This window comes from Pan troglodytes, chromosome 1 (genome assembly GCF_028858775.2).
Source record: "Pan troglodytes isolate AG18354 chromosome 1, NHGRI_mPanTro3-v2.0_pri, whole genome shotgun sequence".
In the NCBI taxonomy this organism is placed as follows: Eukaryota; Metazoa; Chordata; class Mammalia; order Primates; family Hominidae; genus Pan; species Pan troglodytes.
In genome coordinates, this window is record NC_072398.2 from 183154289 (window position 1) to 183174835 (window position 20547).

The 20547-nt window shown below is 50.6% G+C and overlaps 1 protein-coding gene across 3 annotated transcripts in view; it reads left to right on the forward strand.

Moving 5' to 3' along the window:
• Positions 1-20547, forward strand: part of TRABD2B (TraB domain containing 2B) — a 236628-nt gene that overhangs the window by 182640 nt on the left and 33441 nt on the right. For 2 of the 3 annotated variants that reach the window (XM_001142926.6, XM_063802393.1), the window contains exons 3-4: positions 12860-13006; positions 19727-19901. In XM_001142926.6, coding sequence (XP_001142926.2) covers positions 12860-13006; positions 19727-19901 — 322 coding nt within the window. The remainder of the gene's footprint in view (positions 1-12859; positions 13007-19726; positions 19902-20547) is intronic. The other variant, XM_063802391.1, reaches the window with a different exon arrangement.

A 20547-nucleotide genomic window follows, 5' to 3' on the forward strand; every position in this document is an offset into this window, starting at 1 on the left:
AGAATGTCTCCCGCTACAGTCAGTGTCCTCAAAGCCTTTCTCCACACAGCAGCCAGGGGCAGCTTCTAAAGAGAAAGCCTGATGATCACTCCCTCCTTAATAAATTCAGTGGCATCCCATTGTCCGTAGAGTAAAGTCTGAGCTCCAGATCCACCTCGACTCCCTGCTCTGGGTCTATCCCATGTCCACCTCCACCAGCCACAGGCTGCACTCCAGCCCCTGCCGTCACTGACACGGCCCTGAACGTGCCAGCTTCACCGCAGCCCCCATTCCTCTGCATGGGCTGTTGACACTGCCTGGAATTGCTTTTCTTTCCCTTCTGTGTGGCAAATGTGTGCCCCCACAGGGGATTGCTGCAGAGCCAGAGCCACCTCCTTTGGGAATCCTGTTTGTGGTCCCCCACATTTGCTGCACTCTCACAGCACCTTGTCCATCCCTTAGCCCCAGCCTTAATGAATGTTACTTGATCTTGTCGCAAGTCTTCCTGGAACTTCCTCCCTTGCTCCACCCTGCCTTTGAGCTTGTCAAGGATGGACAGGGTACTGATTTGGTCCCATGGCCTTGGCACTCAGCACAGAGCCTAGCACTAGCCCATACTGAAGACTGAAGAGAGAACGGAAATCTCATCCACATGCAGAATTCCAGCCTCTCTTCAGAACACCTCCTGCAGCTGGGACCCACCCCGGTGCTTAGGGAACAAAAATTTCTTAAAGTGTGTGTGGGGGTGTGGGGGTGTGTCCTAAGGAAGGGCAATATTGCTTTACAAGGTTTTTAGAATGCTAGTCTCAAGCAGGCAGGACAAATATACACCCCACTTGGCAGATGGGTAAGCTGAGACGCAGCAAAGAGAAGAGAAGAGTCTGCCCCAAAGAGCCAGAATAAGAACTTCACACAGCCTGCATGTAGCAGGTCCTAGGTTTGAAACTGGGTCAGATCTCTGCCCTTTCAGCTGCTGTTTGTCTCTAAAGGCTTGGTAACCGGTGGCTTAGGAGACAAACGGAGAGGCATGTTAAAATTTCTCTCATCAGTATTGAGCACTCCGAGACTCAACTCCTCTCCTTCCACCCCTGGCCACCACCTGGAGGTGCCCCCTCCAATCCGGTCCTCCTTAGCTACTGCCCAGGACCAAGGAAGAACAGAGGTCCCCATACTGCTGGAGGGCCTGTGAGACCCCCTCCCTCCTCTGCAAATTGGTAATTGCTATGTGGTCAGACCAGAGGAATTAGAGGGGCCCTCTAGGAATTTCATACTGATTTTGCAAATGAAAATGGAGACTTGCCTTTTGAAGTTTAGGCAGCTGTGTCAGCAGGGCAGGTCTGAGACAGCAGGGAAAATAAAAATGACATGCTTCGAACCAATGGAAGCAGCTGCTTAATAACAATAACAGTGATAATGGTAACCAAGGCTACCGCTGACTGATCGCCTCCCGTGTAGACCATTATCCCTCCATGGGCCTCAGTCAGCTCATCTCTGATTTCTCATCCATTCCAGCCTCCACAGGTGACTTGTCCATTGTCTGAAGATCAGGTAGAGAGGGTCATGTATGCTGCTTGGGTTGAGTGCATGGTCCATGGCATGAGATTGAAGACCCTCCACTACTGAATGTCTTCCAGCCCTGACTGCTGGCTCATCTTTAAACACACCATGCTCCTCCATATCATTCTGCAGTTAACACTTTCTTTTTCTTTCTTTCTTTGTTTTTTCTTTTGAGACAGAATCTCACTCTGTTGCCCAGGCTGCAGTATAGTGGTAAGATCATAGCTCACTGCAGCCTTGAACTCCTGGCCTCAGGCAATCCTCTCACCTTAGCCTGCTGCGTAGCTGGGACTACAGGCACGTGACACCATATCTGGCTCTTTGTTGTTGTTGTTTTTAGAGATGGGGTCTCCCTGTGTTTCCCAGGCCTGTCTCAAACTTCTGGCCATCCTCCTGCCTCAGCCCCCAAAAGTGCTGGGATTACAGATGTGAGCCACCACGCATAGCCTGCGGTGAACACTTTCCTTCTCAATGCTACTCATCTTCGCAGCCCAGCTGAAGCCTGTGATTCCCTCACCGACTCCCAGGCTGGGTCAGAAACCCCCTCTGAGGCCCCCAACCTCTGTGTTATATCATTAACTTACCACATTATAATTACCCGTTCCTTCCGTCATCTCCTCCATCACCTTGAAGTTGCTCAAAGCTTTATAATTGAGGATAAGTTGGTGTAGGTGATTCTCTGGGACTTTCCAGTATGTCTTATTATTTTCCTCTATGGACAGAGTGTGTTCGGTTTATGAAATCAAAGGTAGTTACTGAAGAATAGAAATAGAAGATTCACAGCAGAAGCAGAGAGAGCTCGATGCATTAAGCCTGGGCAGAGTGGAGGCCCTGGGTATGGAGCCCCATCACTGGGGAACAAGGGATGCCACTTACTGCTCTGAGCCTTGGGTTTTCAATAATGCTGTCCTCACAGGGCTCTGAAGAAAAATAAATGAGCCTCCACATGTAAAGTATTTGGAAACATAGACTGTTGAAATCATGGGATGGTAGGTGTAATGTTCTGAAATGTTGGGCTCCTGGAATAGGTCTTCCAGAGCTAGGAGGTACTCCCACACCCTCCTGTTTCAGAGGAACCCTGTGGCCCAGAGAGTGGGTCCCACAGCTGGTCTGGGTCAGAGCCCACAGCACCAGAATATGCATCTCTGAGCGCCCTTGGACTTAGCTGTACTGAAAGCTAAAATCGAAGGGATCCCTTTGCCCTCCAACAGGGCAGACCCCACATAAACTCCTTTCCTGGAGACCCCAAGCCTCTGGGCCAGCCCCAGCCAGTCCCAACCATCAGCCTCCCTACCCACCCAGCAGAATGCTAATCTCATCATGTGGGTGGCTCTGGATTTATGAGCATTTCCTGGCATGACTTGAAGGACAGAGGAGGAACACTGGGATTTTTAAGGGTGGTCTTTGGGTGGAGAAACTAAGCATTCAGAGAAAAGAAGGAAAGAAAGCTAGGGTGAGTCAGGCTTCCCGATGCCCGCCCAGGAAAGCACTGAGAGCTCAGCCAGCCCACTGCAGGGCAGATGGAGGTGTGGGCAGCACCACCAAGTCCACGGGGCAGGCGACAGCTGTACTAGAGGCCAAGTCCATGCTTCTTGGGTTGTGGCTGGGCACTGGGTGGGCGAGGGGGGGATGGTGAGGGGAAGGGAGGAGGGCAGAGCTGCCTTCATCTTCAGTTGGACCTCCCTGCTTCACCCCTGCCTCCCTAGATTCCATTATCAACACAGCTCCCCCCACATTCTTCTGCCCAGACTCCCCGTGACTTCACATCTCAGCAGGAAGCCACAGGCCTTCAAAGACCACAGGGCTCTGCAGGCCCTGCCCACCACCCACCTCACTATGACCTCTCTCCCTTGTGCTGGAAATTCTCCACTTTCCTCTCCAGATCCACTTTCTGCTCTCCCTGCCCCACCCTGTGCATGAGCTGACGCAGCATCACCTGGGCTCCCGCCTTGTCCTCCCTGGCAGGAGATGGGCAGGCAGAAGGGAAAGGGAGTTGAATATTTCTTACCTCCGCCCACCCTTCTCCTCCTTCCCTGGCGTTGCGGTGGTCCAGGCCATGCTCAGCCATAGTTGTGCTCCCTTTCAAGCCTGTGGCTGTGCCGGGTCCAGATCCCTGCTCCCTCTCTTCCCCTAAAGGTTTAGAGACAGGTAAGCTTCCCCCTGCAGCTACTCCCTGCTGCCTCACTGTGGCCTGCCCACACCTTCGTGAATATTCTGACAATCACTGCTCTTCAGTCACTCTTTCAGCTGAACTTACTTCTTTGGAACTCATCTCACTGACAATGTGCCACCTGGTTGTTGTTGGGTCCCTGCCTAACAGTGGTCCGTCGCCTCACTCCCCCTTGCTCATGCATCTCCAGCCACATTGGCTGCACACCTATCAGGCCTGCTCTGCCTCAGGGCCTTTGCCCTTACTGTTCCCTCTTCTCTCAGATACCCACGTGGCTCCCTCCCTCATCTCCTTCAGACCTTTTCTCAAATGTCACCTCTCATTGCAACCTTACCTGGACATCTTATCTAAAATGGGTGGCGGGGGGGCAGGGGGTGATGGCACGAACTTGTTGTCCTAGTTTATTGGGAGGCTAAGGCAGGAGGATCACTTGAGTCCAGGAGGCTCAGGCTGCAGCAAGCAGAGATCGCACCACTGAACTCCAGCCTCGACAACAGAGCAGGGCCCCAACTCTAAAAAAATTTAAAATAATAATAATAAAATATCAACTCCCAACACACACACACGCGCGCGCGCACACACAGACACACACACAGACACACACACACACACACCCTATATTCCTCTTTGCCTTATTTTCTCCATAGCAACTATCACTCTCCAACATACTGGATGGTTTACTTCTTGTTTCTTTATGGTCAGCTTTCTCCTACTGGAATGAAAGCTCCTTTAGGGTGGGGATCTTTATTTGCAGTGTTCACTCCTGTACCTCCAGGGCCTGGAACAGCATCTACTACATAAGTGCTCAATAAATATTTGTTCAATGAATGTGTAAATTAGTTCTTTTCAAAGGTGAGTAAACCAAGACCCAGGGAAGGAAAATAATTCACCCAGAGGTTCGTAGTGAAGAGTCCAGTGGTGACTAGATCCCTGGTCCCTGCTCCCAGCCCAGAGCCAGTCCACAGCTCCAGGAAATCTTGTGTTTATTTGGATGCCTGCTGCTCAGTAGCCCAGTGTCCAGAGACAGGATTCAGTGCTGGAGGCCTAGGAGACTCGGAATACTGAACAGGAAGCAGGGAGGTAGTCGGCATGGCTTTGGTGCTGCCGATGGGGCAAGGAGAATAAATAAATAAATCTCAGCCAGAGCCTGGCAGGCTCTAACCTTTGAAGAAATGTCCCCCAGGCCAGAGAAGGCTTCCTGTGAAGTGAGCTGTCCTCCACCCCTACCCAGTGCTGAGAGATGATTTGGGCCCAGGGTCTAGCAGGCGCAGCTCCTCCCAGCTCTGCACCATGGGAGGTACTGGCTTCTGGCAGGGAGCTGCTCAGGGTGGGGGTCCTGTGACGGGCGACTCACTTGGCTTTCCATTCACTTATTCATCCTACAAGCATTCCTCAAGCAGCTACTATGTGTGTATTGGGCACTGCACTCTGGGAACATAGTCAAGATGAAGACAGAGGATTTGCCTGACCTCAGAGCATTCATCCTCAAGCGGGAAGGACGAGTGTTAGTAATAAAATGGGGAGTACCTGGCCTGGGAAGTGTCAGGTGCTTTGGGGGCACTTAGCAGGGGACCCTTGCAGTCCATGGCTCAGAGTTCTCCTGAGGGAAGGAGCCTCTACAGCCAGGTGCAAAGGGGAGTGTCAGCTGGTAGATGGAGAGAGGTTTCCAGACAGAGGACGTGCAGAGGAGGGGATCCTGGGCAGGGAGCAAGGTTTCGTCAGCCTGGGCAGTGAAAGCAGACTGGGGAGGCCGTGAACCAGGTGAGGTTACCTTGGCAAAGGTGACCTCTTTCTTATTCTCATATGGCAGCTCTGACAGTGCACCACAGCTAAAGTTCTAACACCCCCTCTCCTTCCAGCTGACAGCTCAGAACCTGGGCCTCAAAGACTGGCCCCTACTTGTCTCTTCTTGTCTGTACTTCCTACCAGCTGGTTGGGTGGAGGTGGCTTGGTGGGCCAGGACCAGGGACAGCAGAAAGAACCCAGACCTGCCAGCTGGACCTGAGTTTGAATCCTAACTCGTTAGTTCTTCAATGTGGGACCTTATGCAAGTGACTTTACCCTCCTCAAGGGCTCAGTTTCCTTGTTTGTCATATGGAAATAGTCCTTATCTGAAAGAATTATGGTGTGAGATGGTTTCCTAGCATCTTTACAATGCTCCATGTAATTGGGGGCTTGCTCATTAACCCTAACTTTGTCTCCCATCACTGTCTTCCTTGTTGGCTCAGCTTCAGCCACGCTGGCCTCTGCTTCTCCTCACATATGTACAGGGCCTTTGCACCTGCTGGTTCCCCTTCCTTCATCACTCCCCATCCAATTTACTGCTTTATTTTTTTCTATAACATATTCTGTATTAGTTCTCCAGAAAAACAGAACCAATAGAATATATGTATGTGTGTATGTATCTCTGTAAATATATATATAGGTATATACATTTTATACACACGCACACACACACACACACACACGTAGTGTTGGTGGTATTGGTGGGTAAGTCTAAAATTTGCAGGGCAGGCCAGCGGGCTGGAAATCTAGGGAAGAGTTGATGCTACAGTTCAAGTCCAAAAGCAGTCTGCTGGTAGAATTCCTTGTTCTTTGACAGGGTCAGATTTTTTCTAGTAAGGCCTTCAACTGAGCGGAGGAAGCCCACCTATGTTATGGAGGGTTATCTGCATCTCAAAGCCTACTGATTTAAATATGAGTCTCATCTAAAAAGTACCTTCACAGAAGCATCTAAAAAAAGTTTGACCAAATATCTGGATAGCGTGGCCTAACCAAGTTGACACATAAAATTAACCATCACAAGTTCACCCCTTCTCAGTTGGGCTCCCATACACATCTTCAACCATACTGAATCTCCAAATACTGACAATAACATGGCCATAGTTCCACCTAACATGATGCTGCTATCCTGCATACACCAAAAATGCTCTGTTTCTTTCCCCAGAAGAGGATGCAAAGTCTTTGGGTGACATTTACTTTTCTTGATATCCTGTACCTTAAATATATGATGTAAAGCTAACAATACCTAAATACTATAAGTCAATATATCTTATGTTATATGATAAAGGGATGAGAGGGAAGAAAGCAAAGATATTTGAGATAGAAACACACACACACAGACACACACACACACAAATATGAATAACAAAAGAGGGAGGAACTCTCATCACAATTACAGTTCTCATCTCTGTCACTGGTCACGTTATCATAGCTGGTATTGCTGACTACCTTCTTCTACTACCCATTCTGTATTCTCTTTGCTTTCAACAACAACCTCAACTGCTCATGGTTCTTAACCTGGCGGCATGACCCAAGCCTTCATTGTTGAATGGTCTGGGCCATTAGTAGTCCTGTCTGGATTGGGTTGTTGTAGTTTTCCATTGACTTTAATCTCAGGGTATGGTAATACTAAGAGATGCCCTAAAAGGTCTCCTGCATTCCAGAAACACTCTTCCTCACCTCCACTGGGGTGGCAATCTAATTTCCCCCTTGGTAGTCAGGATCAATCATTCCAGGCAGCATAGTAACCCCTTCTTTGCTTGTTGACTCAGAGGTGTGAGGAATCCATGTGGCTGGGTGGCAGTCTTCACTTCCAGTTTAATGAAGCCATTGTTGTGTGTCCAACATGCTGCATATTAGTATTTTTACTAATAATTTATGTATTCTCACTTTACCCCTCTAGCAGGTGAGCTCTGTAAGGGCAGGGATTTTTAAAGTCTGTTTTGTCCCTGGCTAACTCCCCAGCACCTAGAACAATGCCTGGTGCTCAGGAAGAATGGCTGAGTGGATTGGGGCCTTTGCAGTGATTCCCTTGGGCTTTGAGTTGGGTGAGCAGACTTGCAAGCTGAGAGCCAGGCTTGTCCCAAGGGACCCTGACTCTAAACCCTCTTCTTGACTAAGGGGGTCCTGCTGCCTTCTCAGTGCCATTGCTGGGCCATCAAGTGAACATAGGCCTTCAAGTCTACCATTCCAGCCCATCTAGGACTGTTTACAGGACTACTCTGGAACAATAAACCTGTTCCCACCCTCCTGGTGCCTGCCTCACTCCTTCCTAGTTCCTCGTTTGAAGACGTGTTTAAATTCTGGGCCTACATTCAGCAGATGCCACAAGCCATTTCATGTCCAGCCAGCGTTGGTGAGGGGAGTCCACAGAGGATGCTCTGGAGCTCCTGGTGGCTGGGCCTCCACACAGCCATCCAGGGGGAGAGAGGCAGCTCTAGCCTTCACCCGATGTTTGTTATTCCATGTCAAAGCCTTATCATAAACATTATCCTAGAGTGGGCCACCGAGGCTATGTGCAAAGAAGGTTTGTTATTCTAAGGTGGCCAGGAGCAGAAGACATCTCGAGTCTGAGCAGCACCAGGCTTGGGAATTCAGGGTGAGTGAAAGGGAGGCAGGAGTCAGGGCCAGGCGCTTCATTATAAAGCCTGTGTACTTACCACCCTTGCTGTGCTGGCCAGTTGGCACATCTGCCTCTAAAATGAGCTCTGCACAGACAGAAGCCAAGTCCAATTAATCTACTAATCTCAAATCCCTGCAGAGAGGAGCTGAAAGTAAATGTTTGTGAATGAATGGATGTAGCTTCCCTCTGTCTGTTGGAAGCACCAAGGATGCTGGTGAAGGAGCACATACCACGCTGAAGTCCTGGTTGTGAGAACCTGGTCCGGTGCCAGACGTAATTTCAAACCCCAGCCCTGTCTTTTACCAGCTGTGTGGCCTTGTGCCCATCACTCCCTTCTGCTTCTTTGGTTTCCCATCTGTGACTACGGACAACATCCCTCTTGGCTCTCTTCCAGGGAGAGCAGAGGGAGGGCCTACAGGACAGTGGTTAACTAGGAGGATACATTCCAGGCCTGGCCCAAATGCCTGATCCATCCCTCTCCAGCTTTGTCACCTTTGGCAAGGTATTTGATGTCTCTTTGCTGCAGTTGTTTTTTTTTTTTTAATTAAATGGAGCTAATAATAGAGTTACCTCAGAGTTGCTGTAAAGATTAAATAAATGAACATGAGTTTAGAAAGTTCCTGACACATAGTAAGTGCTCAATAAACATCGTAATCCTGGTAATGAACGGATGAAGACTTCTTTATAAATTGCAAAATGATGGTACAGGGCAGGAGGTGCAAGGGAAAGTGCGCATGATTCTGGATCAGCATCCCTCTTCTTGCAGTGCTTCCTGAATGTCTGCTAATGGAGACATTGGGATTCAGCAGGAAACAGAGAGGCAGAGAACAGGGACAATTCAGTGAGATAAGTGTCTAAAGAAAAAGAAGGACAGGGGTCTTTGGGAGACACCAAACCCTACCCAGGTAGGGAGAATCAGGATGATAGGCTTGCGTTTCAGTCCTGGCCCCACCACACTCCTGCTGTGACACATGGGAAGGCCTCATAAATGGTCTGGCCTCTGTTTTATATCTTTGTAATAGACTATTAATAACAGACTTATTAGTAACAGACTAACAATAAATATTCCCTGGCTATTTCACAAGGCTCTAAAAAAAAAAAAAATGGGTGTGGCAGTGTGTGTGGATGAATGTGGGCTGTGCCTGTGGACATCTGGAAATCCAGCCATGTGGTCCAGGGCACTGCAGAGTTCTGGACCAGGAGTTAAGAGTTGGGGTTGAGTCCACTCTGCCCACAGCTCATTGTGTGGCCTTAGGCAAGCCCCATCCTGCCTGCTCTGGACCCTAGCCTCCTCTCCTCTTTAATATGAGGAGGCCACAGGATGAGATCAGTGGTTCTCAAACTAGGCTCCAGGGTACCTGTGGGTTCCACAGAAGGGCCTTGGTGCAGAAGTCCCTGCTGCAGGGAGACATTCAGCTAGTGAGACTTCAGGCACCCGCCTGCCTCCCTTACATCAACCAGGGAAGTTTCCATTTTTACCTTCTCCATATTTTGAGTTCTAAGTAAGGTTCCTTTGGAAAACAACAGCAAGAACATGGCTTTAAAAGGCCTGAAAAGCCTCTGGACCAGATGACCTCCAGGGCTCTTCCAGCTCCAATCTGGGAAGCTTTAGGTCTATTTTCCTCTCAGTTTTATTTAACAAACACTTATCCAGCACTTAACTACATGCCAGGACTGTTTTTAGCACCCCACAGATTATAACATACTAAATTCACTGGAACACCTTCCAGCTCTGTGATGGTTGCATGATTGCAGAAGCAACTCTGTGAGTCGAGCAAGGTCCTGGGGAGACATTTCTCCTCCAGTCAGCTCTTCTGGGTGCCTGGGCCGATGACCTCACCACAGGTCAGGTGGTGTCTTGGCCAAGCCGACGCCGAGAAACAAGGGAGCAGGTGTGTGCAGTGGCCGAGTGTAGTCACGGGAAGCCTGCGTCCCAGGCCCCCAGGGGAGGAGAGCGGATCAACTCGACATGGACACTTTCATCCGAGGCATGTGCCGTGTGGGAGGAAGTGCCTGTTGCCTTAGCAATGCCCACAGCAACAGGGCCACTGCCTCCTGTGATCCATCCCCAGCCACCATGCTGCCATCGACACCCTGCACCAGATGGCTACATATCAGATTTCAATGGTGGCGGCCAGAGCCTAGAGGCCTGGAGAAGGCCCAGAGGTGGAGTTTTGGGTAGGGGGTGGTGGGGACTGACCTCATCTCCAGCCAGCTCATTACGTGGAGCAGCCTGGGCTGCATCCAGTGCAATCTAGCGCTCCTGCCCAGCCATGAACAAAATGAGAGGGGAGGGAGGTGATCTCACGAGCACACGCTTGGCCCTGTTGCCTATGTTAGTACTTTGGCCTGGCTGTGCACGCCTATTTTATGAGCTTTTCTGGTCAGATTATGTGTTCTTGAACCAAGTGACTGCTGCCACTTGGTGGGACCTTCTGCCACAAGGTGGTGGCATGCCTCAAAATGCAGAGTGCAGAAGTTGTAGGGGCTAGATTTAAGGACTCAATGAGCAGCCTTGAACTATGAAGTGACCATAGCAGTGTCAAAGAAATAAAGAAACAATGAAGTGACACTTTATCTTCACCAGGCACAGTGCTGAGTGCTGCAAATTCAAAAATGAACAAGACACAATTCCTGTCTTGAAGGAGCTCATAGCCTAATGTGGGAGGCTGGTAGCTAAACAGCAAATACAATATAATGTTCACTCCATAGTGGAAGGAAGCATGGTGTATCAGTTATCTATCACCACAACTATGCTGTGTAACAATAACAATAAGAGTTTTCCACTCATGCATCTGGGGCCAATTGTGAATAGTCTCTGCTGATCTTGGCTGGGCTAGTTCGCATGTCTGGGGATTGGCAGGCTGTTGGCTGTTCCTGGTGGAGGATGGCGTTCGCTGGACGGCTCTGCGCCACATGTCTCTCATCATCCAGCAGTCTAGCCTGGATTGTTCTCAGGGCAGTGGCAGAGGTGCAGACAGCAGCAGCAGTATCAGCAGCACGTAACTACTTTTCAAGCCTGAATTTATAATGGTTACTAGCATCCCCTTGGCTGAAGGATGTCGAGGGTCAGACTGGAAAGGAGCTACAAAGTTCCATGGAAAAGGGCATGAATACAGGGAGGGGCTAAGGTTTAGAGCCATTAATCTATCAGTCTGCCACCCATGGAGGCTGTGGGACCCCCAGGGAGGGGCCTAACCCAGTCCCCAGGTGGTCAGAGAAGCTTCCTGGAGGAGACAGCTGAGGAGAGTCTGGACAGCTAAGTCTGAGTTTGCAAGTGGAGACTGGAGGGAGCCGGATTTCCCTATGGAACAGCATTTACAGAGGCACAAAGGCAGAGGATTTTTTTTTTTTTTTTTTTTTTTGCTTGAAGGAATGCTGAGTATTTTAGTATTTGGAGGCATGAAAGCCATGTAAGAAATGAGGTTATTGACCATAGCAGGGTCCAGGTTACTGCCTTGGAGGCTCTACTGAAGAGCTAGCCCTTTAGCCTGCAGGCGGGAGGGACCTGTGAACGTTTTGAGCAAAAGAGAGAGAGAGAGATCATCAGATTTGTGCATTTAAAAGAGGACCATGACAGATAACTATGGTATAGAAGAGAAGGGAGGGGGTGTGCCCGGAGATGGGCGGGACTGGTGCAGGGGACTCAACGAGAGATGCTGGGGCCTGAGTTGAGGTGGGTGACGAGGCTGGGAACTTGATGTCCAAGGCATTGTGCAGACAGAATGAGCAGGGCCTAAAGACTGAGGGCTAGGCTGGGCTAACAGCAGGGACCAGTTCCCTGAGACAGCCTCCTGACTTTCTGTACAGGGACCAAGTTTTTCTCTTTATCTGTGTTAAAAAGCCCAAATAATGATCAGCCTCCTCCCTTCTGTTGAACAAAGGAGTCTGGGATACTCTGTCTCCTAAAACTAGCTCCAGGCCTAGCTGTGTGAATTGAGCAGGTCCCTCCCTTCCCTTCCCTGGGCCTCAGTGTCCCCATCTAAAATGAGCAGGTTATGTTCCATTAGAGCCACGATCCTCAAATGCCAGAGACGGTCAGACTGCTTAGGAAGTGTGCAGGGATCCTGTTAAAAATACAGAGCCTCTGATCCCAGAGGGCGAGGTCTGGGCATCTGACATTTTGTCTAGCACTCCAAGTGATCCTGATGCCCACAGATCTGGCTGGGCACAGGCACGGTGGCCCTGAGGACAGAGGAGCTTGAGGACATGCATGCTGAATACAAGGATAGAGCAGATGCTCAGGACCGAGCTCCTCAGGCCTTTCCCTGGGTGAGGAAGGCTTCCAGGGTAGGCAGCCTTTAGGTTGGGCCTTGACATCCAACCGGGCCTTTTGTTCTTGTCCTGTTGCTTTGTTTGCGGGATGCTCTTGATTACAAAATTAGTTCATGCACTTTTAAGCACAGGAACACAAAGGAGTCAAAAGAAAAACTCACCCATCATTCCGAAACCCAGACACAAGTTGGGTTCTCATTTTGCTGCTTCTTTAATAAGATGTTGAGACCCAGAGCAGGAGTGGGGACCTGTGTGGGCAAAGGGCTGGAGGTGAGAGCAGGCTGAACGTGCTCAGAGACATGAGGCAGGAGCAGAAACTGGAAACACGCAGCCTGAGCCAGCTGGTGCCAGCCCCACACACCTTCTCTGTTTCAGGCCTGTTGCTCTGAAGTCCAGAGGGAGGAGGGCCAGTCCTAGAGCTCAGCCAGGGTCCCTGAGCACAGCCCTCATTCCTCTCTCTTTCCTCGGCCCAGGTGCTGTTTGCCCTGAACCAAACCCTGCTGCAGCAGGAGAGTGTGCGGGCCGGGAGCCTGCAGGCCTCCTACACCACGGAGGACCTCATCAAGCACTACAACTGCGGAGACCTCAGCGCAGTCATCTTCAACCACGACACATCCCAGGTGAGGCTCCTCTCCAAAGACCTGGATACCTGGCATTTATTAGATCCCTATGACGTGCCAGGCATAGGTAATCTTCTCTCCAGCCATGGCAAGAAGGAGCTATCGTTATTCCCCTTTTATAAGTGGGGAAATTGAGGCTCAGAGATGAGAAGAGATTTGTCCAAGGCAACACAGCTTATGAGTTGTTGAGTTTTAAGTTACCAAGAGCAGCAACTTGAGCCAGATCTATGTGGCTCTGGGGCCTAGGACTCTGGAAACTTAGCTTGTAAGACCAGGGAGGCCTCAGAGGTTCAGTTCTACATCTAGGGAGATTAAGTTCCAGGGAAGGAAAAGCCCACAGTTACTCAGAGCTTGGACTTGAGTCCAGCCCAGAGCATTCTGCTTTGATTTGAGTCTCAGAGGAAAGATCGTCACCAGCTGGTCGGGCAGCAAGTAGAACCCAAGGGGCTGAGCATGGCTCACCCCTGCTCAGACTCCACCATGCCTCCCCATTCATTGCTCTCAGGTTGAATTCCAAGATGCTTCCTCCAGCATTCAAGGAACTTACAACGTGCCCTCTGCTGGCCTTGTCACAGCCCAGGTCCTCCACCCTACAGACCTTGCTCTGCGGACTGTGGAACTTGCAACTCTTCCATTGTACCTTGTCTTTTCAAGCTTCTGGGCCTTTGTTCAGGCTCCTTTCTCCTCCAGGGTTCCTCCCACTTGGTCATAGTCATACGTCACCTCCTGAGAAACCTTCCTGAGCCCCTGGATAGGGTCAGACATTCTCCCAGGCACCTCTAGGGCCTTGTGCCTCCTCTGTCATTGTGCTTGAATACCCGTTCATTCAAGAAGCAGTTGAATTAGGCAGAACACACCACTTCCCTGCTCAGGACATTGCGTGGACTTCCCATTTTTATCAAGGTGAAAGCCAGAGTCTCTACAGTGGCCTGCATGGCCCCCATGCTCTCTCCGTACCCTGTCACTTTCTGCTCTCCCCTCCTGCACGCCACTTGGGCTGCATGGGCCTTCTTGCTGGTGTGCGAACCCACCTCACCAGCTTCTGCCTTTGCACTGGCTGCTCCCTCTGCCGAATGCCTCTCCCAGGTATGACCATGGCTCAATCCCTCTCTGCCTGCAGCATTTAACTAAAATCTCGTCATCTCAGTGAGGCTGGCCCCAACCACCCGACTCAGAATTGCAACCTGGCCTGCATGCCCACACTCTCACCCTCTTTATTATGCTCCACTTTTTTTCCCCATGGCCTTTGCCATCCTCTAACACACTATCTACTTGATTCATTGATTAGTGACTGTTTATTGGTTGCTCTCCCTACTAGAACATAAGCTCCATGAGGGCAGGGAGTTCGGTCTGTTTTATTCATGGATTTATCTCAACTGGCTGGAGCAGCCCCTGGCCCAGAGCTGGACTCAGTAAACATTTGCTGAAGGAAGGAAGGAAGGAAGGAAGGAAGGAAGGAAGGAAGGAAGGAAGGAAGGAAATAGTTTATAAATGCTAGACACAGTGCTATGAAAAGGGGCTTACAGTCACATAGGGAAGATGGGGACATTCGAGAATGAATTGCACCAAAGTGTGATCCTTGCTATGAGGATGGAGTGGAGGAAGCATTTGGAGCCTGTGGAAGGAACGGCTGATTTAGATGGGCTTGTGGGTAGGGCCTGGGACTGGGGAGAGAAGGAAAGATTTTTGCAAGATGAGAGGGCATGGAAGAACCTGAGTTGGCCATAGACAAGGGGAGGAATAATATTCCAGCAGAGGAAACCATGCACCAGTGAGCCGGAGAGGGGTGCTGAGAGTGTAGCCTGCAGACAGACCGGGCCGGGCCATGGTGTTCCATCAGTACTTGCCCCCACACGACCAGGAGCTCCTGAGGGTGATGGTGTGCTGCCTATCTTGGTCCCCGTTGCCCAGCTTAGGCCTGGCACAGAGCACATGGCAGTGAGTGACTGTCACCCGAGCAAATGTAGGCATGTGGCATCCTTGCGGCAGCATAGAGAATGAAAGAGAAAAGAACTGGAGGCTTTGCCGCAGGACGCTCAGGATTCCGAGAGCTCTGACTCAGTGGCAGAGAAGTGAGGGTGGAGAGAAGAACCCTGACACCACGAGGCTCCTAGGAATCTCACCTATGAGTGACCCCCTTTGTGGCCAGGCCCACCCTGCTTCATCTGCTGAGGGAGACCCCCGTGAGTCCTGAGCAGCCAGGGAGCTCTGTGGCAAAGGAGACCCTGGTCATGACTCGGGATGGTCTGGCCATGATGTGGCCAGGAGGGCGGGAGTGTGCAGGACAGGGTGCTGGCCAGACTGTGGCTGACCCTAAGCTGAGAAACGGAGGCATGAGGTGACCTCAGGAGAAGGCAAGCTCAGATTTTCTTTGAGCTTGGGTCCAGACCACTGATTTGTCTTTGGCAAGTGGAACTGCCTCAGAGGTCTCCCAACAGTTCCCATACTTGAAGTGGGACAGAAGGTAGGTGGATTGGGCCACCTGGATTCGAAGAGCAACCCAGGCTGCCCCAAGGATGCACAGATAGAATCTAGTCGCTTGAGGAGGGGCTAGGCAACCCTACCCCAAGGTGCAGAAAAGCCTGGTGTCAGGGTAGCAAGGCTGAATCCAGTTCCCATGGGGATCTGTTGGAGGTGGGGCTGTGTCTGTAGCTGGGGGCCTCAAAGTCTGCAGGGCACTGAGGATACGGAGGCTGTGGGGCCACAGTCCCTTTGCCTGAAGGCTTTAGGGAGAAAGTGATACGAGAACCAGGCTTGGCAGTAGAGTCCCCTAGATGGGGGTAAAGAGGGGATGCTGAGGGGTGGAGAGCGAAAGCTGGAGAGCAATGTGGTCAGAAAGATGCCTCTGGCCATAATGTGGAGGATGAGGAAGCAACATCTGGAGGCCAGGGCAGGACAGGTGCAGGCCTGGGTGGATAACACTGGGAAAGGGGCCAGGGGCACCTCATCCTTGGCCTGCATCCTGGCTCCACTGTCCCCACCTGCAGCAATGGCTGCATCCCTGGCCTCTGCAGCCCCCAGGCCACTGGCACTGTCCGTGCCTAGCAACAGCAGGGTGATCCAAAGGCCTTCGCCTTGGAAGCCTGGCCTGAGCCTCAAGACTGCCTTAGGTGTAGAGTTGCTGCATGCATTTATTGTCCAAACCCAGATAATTTTGAGAGTCAGATACAATTGAGGATCAAGATAATTAACAGGCATGGAGCAATCTCCTCTAGCCATCGACCTGGACTGTTCTGGTCAAACCAAGACACATAGTTACCCTATTAGGTGCCTCCTCTGGGCTCACACATTCCTCGTTGTCCTCTCAAAGCGCATATCCATCAGTGTTCTTGTGCGCATATGTGACTCCCCCATCAGTCTGTGACCCTCATCAAGAGGAGCAGACCCAGTCTGAGGAAGCTCTCAGGCCCCCTAGCCCAACACAGGGCCCGGCTCATGGAAGTTCCCACAGGGTGTCTGTTGGATGGATGGGCTACAGGGAAGGGGTGCAGAGTTTAGATAGGTGGTGTCAGCAGACCTGAGCATTTGACCATTAGACCTGACATGGTTCATGGGTCAGGGAAGACTACACTGAACTCATCCCCCACAGCCCCACCCCAGCCCTGTCCAACCAATCACCTCATCACCCCATCCCTGGAGACCTCACATGTCCTCTTTAAAATGTCATTGTGCATCCTGCACTTAAACTTGTCATAGAAGATTTAAGGCCCCCAACAAGTCTAATGACATCATTAATTTGCTTCCATCCCAGCCGTGGCCCAAACCCAGAACTCATCCTTGGCAAGGAGCCAAGGCCCATCAGCATGAAACATGCGGAGAATGCCGGCCAGCGGCTGGCCAGCCCCTGGAGCCTGGGGAGCTAGCCCAGTTTCCTTCATGGCTTTAAACTTTCACTTTTGGGTTCTTGTCCTTGTTAATTTTTTTTGACTCCCCAATTAACAAATGGAGAATCATCTTTGTGTACATGCACATTTGTGGTCAGGAAGCATAGGAGGAGGGGCTGGACACGTGTTCAGGTTCCAGGGACCCTTGGAAGGAGAGGGGAAGTGGACTGCTGCCTTCATGGTACTCTCCAATGGTTCAGAGCCATTTATTTGTCATCTTCATCTTTACCCTGTGCCCAAAGCCACCCTTCACTGGGAAAAGTGATGAAGCCAGCTCCATCCCCAGGCCAGTTGTGTAATAGCTGACATTGATTCAGGACTTCCTTTGTGCCAGGCACAGTGCTCAGTAAGCACTTTCCAAAACACATCTTGTTTAATCCCTACAATAATGTGTGTTACCCCCATATTACCAATTTGGAAACTTAGTCTTAGAGAGGCCAAGTCACTTTCTGGTTCTAGAGAGACCACTCAGCTAGTAAGCTGCAAAAGAGGGATTCCAACCTAAGTTGTCCTGGCTGTCTGACTTCAGGCCCTACATTCATAGCCCCATACTTCTAAGGCCCCTCAGCTCACTCATTCATTCACTGATTAGACAAATATTTATTTGGTGGTACAACATAGTTTTCACATTATTTTCCATACCTAAAGAACGGGGAGAACCTGTGAGGGTCACATTTCCAGAAATAACTCCTCTGAGTCATGGGCTTTCTGTGCTTCTCCCCGTTCAGAAGCCGTCAGTGTTCCCATAGCTGCATCAAGTTCAAGCATGCCCTGTTGTGTTAGGGTTTCCAATCATCGCTTTCAAAGGGGGTATGTAGGGAAGTAAGAATTCCATTGCCAACTCTGATTGGGCAACACTGCTGTCTACAGCTATCCCGCTTGCGCACTGCACGAGGTTAGGGGACATCAGCCATGTTATTGTCTTGTTCATCCCAGAGCGGTGAGTCAGGCCTTTCTGGCAGAGAAGCCCCATGGTGCATGTACCTTTACCTCTCCTCTCACTCTGGGGAACACACTAGGCCTTGGCCAGCAGATAGCAGAGGCAAATATCCTAGCCTCCTTAGAGTCCCTTAGGGCTCAGCCTCCATTGACTCCATTTTCCTCAGAAGGAGTGTTGACAACACTGCAGTGGCTCTAGAAGCCATGTGGCTGGGCTGCAGGACCATTTAGGGGCTTAAACCTGTAGAAAATTAGCCTCTTCATGCCAGGCTCTCCATCCACCTCACCCTTCAGTTTGCAAGGTCTGGTGTCTTGTGCTTTGGGCCTGGGTAGGTGAAGATAGAGAAGTGGAAGAGGGGACACCAGGTGGAAACCATCCTGTGAGCAGGAGCTTGGAGGTTGGAATGACACTGACAGGTTGTGAGGAAAGAGAGTATATTCTGACTCCCTGCCTCAATTTCCTCAACAACCCCATGCACATATTGGAGGAGACAGTGCAGGAGCACCTGGGCCTGTTATCCAGGTTGGAAAGACAAAATGTTGGGAATAGAAGAACACAGTGGGGCAACTGTGGTCAGAAAGGGACAGCACAACTTTAAGTTCAAGGTTCAAGGAATCTGGGTACCTTCTTTGTGCCGGGTGTTGGGGGCCAGGAATGACAAAAGCTCTGTCCCTGAACCCAGGAAGCTCTCTGCCTAGTTCAAGACCCTGTTAATGCTGTTCCCAGGCCATGTGGCTGGGCGTATAGTGTGGGGTGATGGCAAAACACCTAGGCAGCTCCAAGCTAGGTTGTTGAGCAAGCCAACGTGGGGGAAGCCGTGGTCCTGGGGTTGAGGTATTCAAAAAGGGATGGAGGCATTTGCATTATGTCCTGGAAAGTGGTGGTGCAGGGATGGGGAGTTGGTGGTGGCAGCAGATGGTGGCTCAGGCATTGGGAAAATCAAAAGTGATGATCCTTTCTCTCATCTCTGTAGGGTGGCATGTGCTGAATGTAGCCCATGACAGCCCCCATCCTCTTATTGAATCCCCACAATATCATCAGTTTCATCTTACAAGTGACAAAGCTGGGACTCGGAAAAGTTAAGTAACTTGCCCGGTGCCACGCAGCATCAGAACAGGGGGTGAGCCTACTCTTGTACTCAGTGGCCTTCCTGCTGTACCAGGCAGCTCAACTGACCCTGCACATCCTCTTGCTGAACTAAATTCCTTGTACTTGCCAGCACCAGGCTCAGTGGTGAAGTGAGAGCAGTTAACAAGATGAGCACAGTGCCAGCCTCCCCAGACCTCAGCATCTGCTGAGGTTCAGCAGGGCAGAGACACAAGGCAGAGCAACACATGTGGAAGCCCAGCAGCTAGGCCTTATCCTGGCACTGCCAGCACATCTCTGGATCTTTTCCATTCTTGCTTGCTTCATCCGTAAAACTGGAATAACAATGCTTATCTGAGAGGATTTTGGAATTGATGAGAAACATGTACAAAACATGTAGCCCACTGTAGGGGCCTCATAAAAGGAAGTTGCCCAGCCCCACTGGGGCTGTGCATACTTATCCTAAGTCCACCTTGCTCCATAAAGAACTGACAGCAGGTCATGCACAGCGGCTCATGCCTATAATCCCAGCACTTTGCGAAGCCAAGGCAGGAGGATTGCTTGAGCCAGGAGGAGTTCGAGATCAGCCAGGGCAACATAGTGGGATTCAATCTCTACAAAATATTTAAAAATTAGCTAGTCTTGATGGTTCATACCTATTTGGGAGGCTGAGGCAGGAGGATGGCTTGAGCCAGAGAGTTGAGGCTGCAGTGAGCCACTGCACTCCAACCTGGGTGACAGTAACACCCTTTATCAAAAAAAAAAAAAAAAAAAAAAAAACTGAAGGCAGCCTCTGTCTTGCCTTTGCAGCTGCCCAACTTTATCAACACCACCCTCCCGCCACACGAGCAGGTGACGGCCCAGGAGATTGACAGCTACTTCCGCCAGGAGCTCATCTACAAGAGGAATGAGCGCATGGGGAAGAGGGTCATGGCGCTTCTACGGGAGAATGAGGACAAGATCTGCTTCTTTGCCTTCGGAGCAGGTTTGGGCCAGTGTGGGGAAGGGATTGTTTGCAGAATCCTGGGAGATTTGCTTGGCTCTCCCCTAACCTCTACTTCATCGAGGGAGAAGTCAAGGCCCAGGATGGGGCAGGAAAAGCCACACAGTGCTTAGCAGCAGCACCGAGATCCAAGGCAGTTCTCCTGATTCGGGTCAAGGGTTCTTCCTTACGGTCCCCACGGGAAAGAGGAGTGATGACCCCTGCCATGGCCAGGATAATTTCTGTGGTGCCTTCATGCCCCCAGGCAGCCATGTGAGAGCCCAGGACTAAAGCCAGCTCCCACTGCCCAGCCCAGCCTCAGGCCCACCCACAGAGCCAGGAGCAAGGCTGTGAAGCCCATGTGGCCCCAGAGGGAGAGGCTGGCTCTGGCGTCCCACAGTCCTGGCTCTAGATCCCAGCCCATCCACATCACCTTGGCTGGTACCTTCTCAAAGACTCAATTCTTTCTTATATAAATGGGCAGTGATAGCAATAACTATTTGATGAACTGAAAATATCTACTTTGTAGAATAGTTGTAAAGATTAGTGATAATATTTTAAAAATAACCTGCCACATAGTAGGAACTCAAAAAGGCAGCTGCAATGATCATCATGATGATGATGATACTGAGTATAAGTGTGATCATCA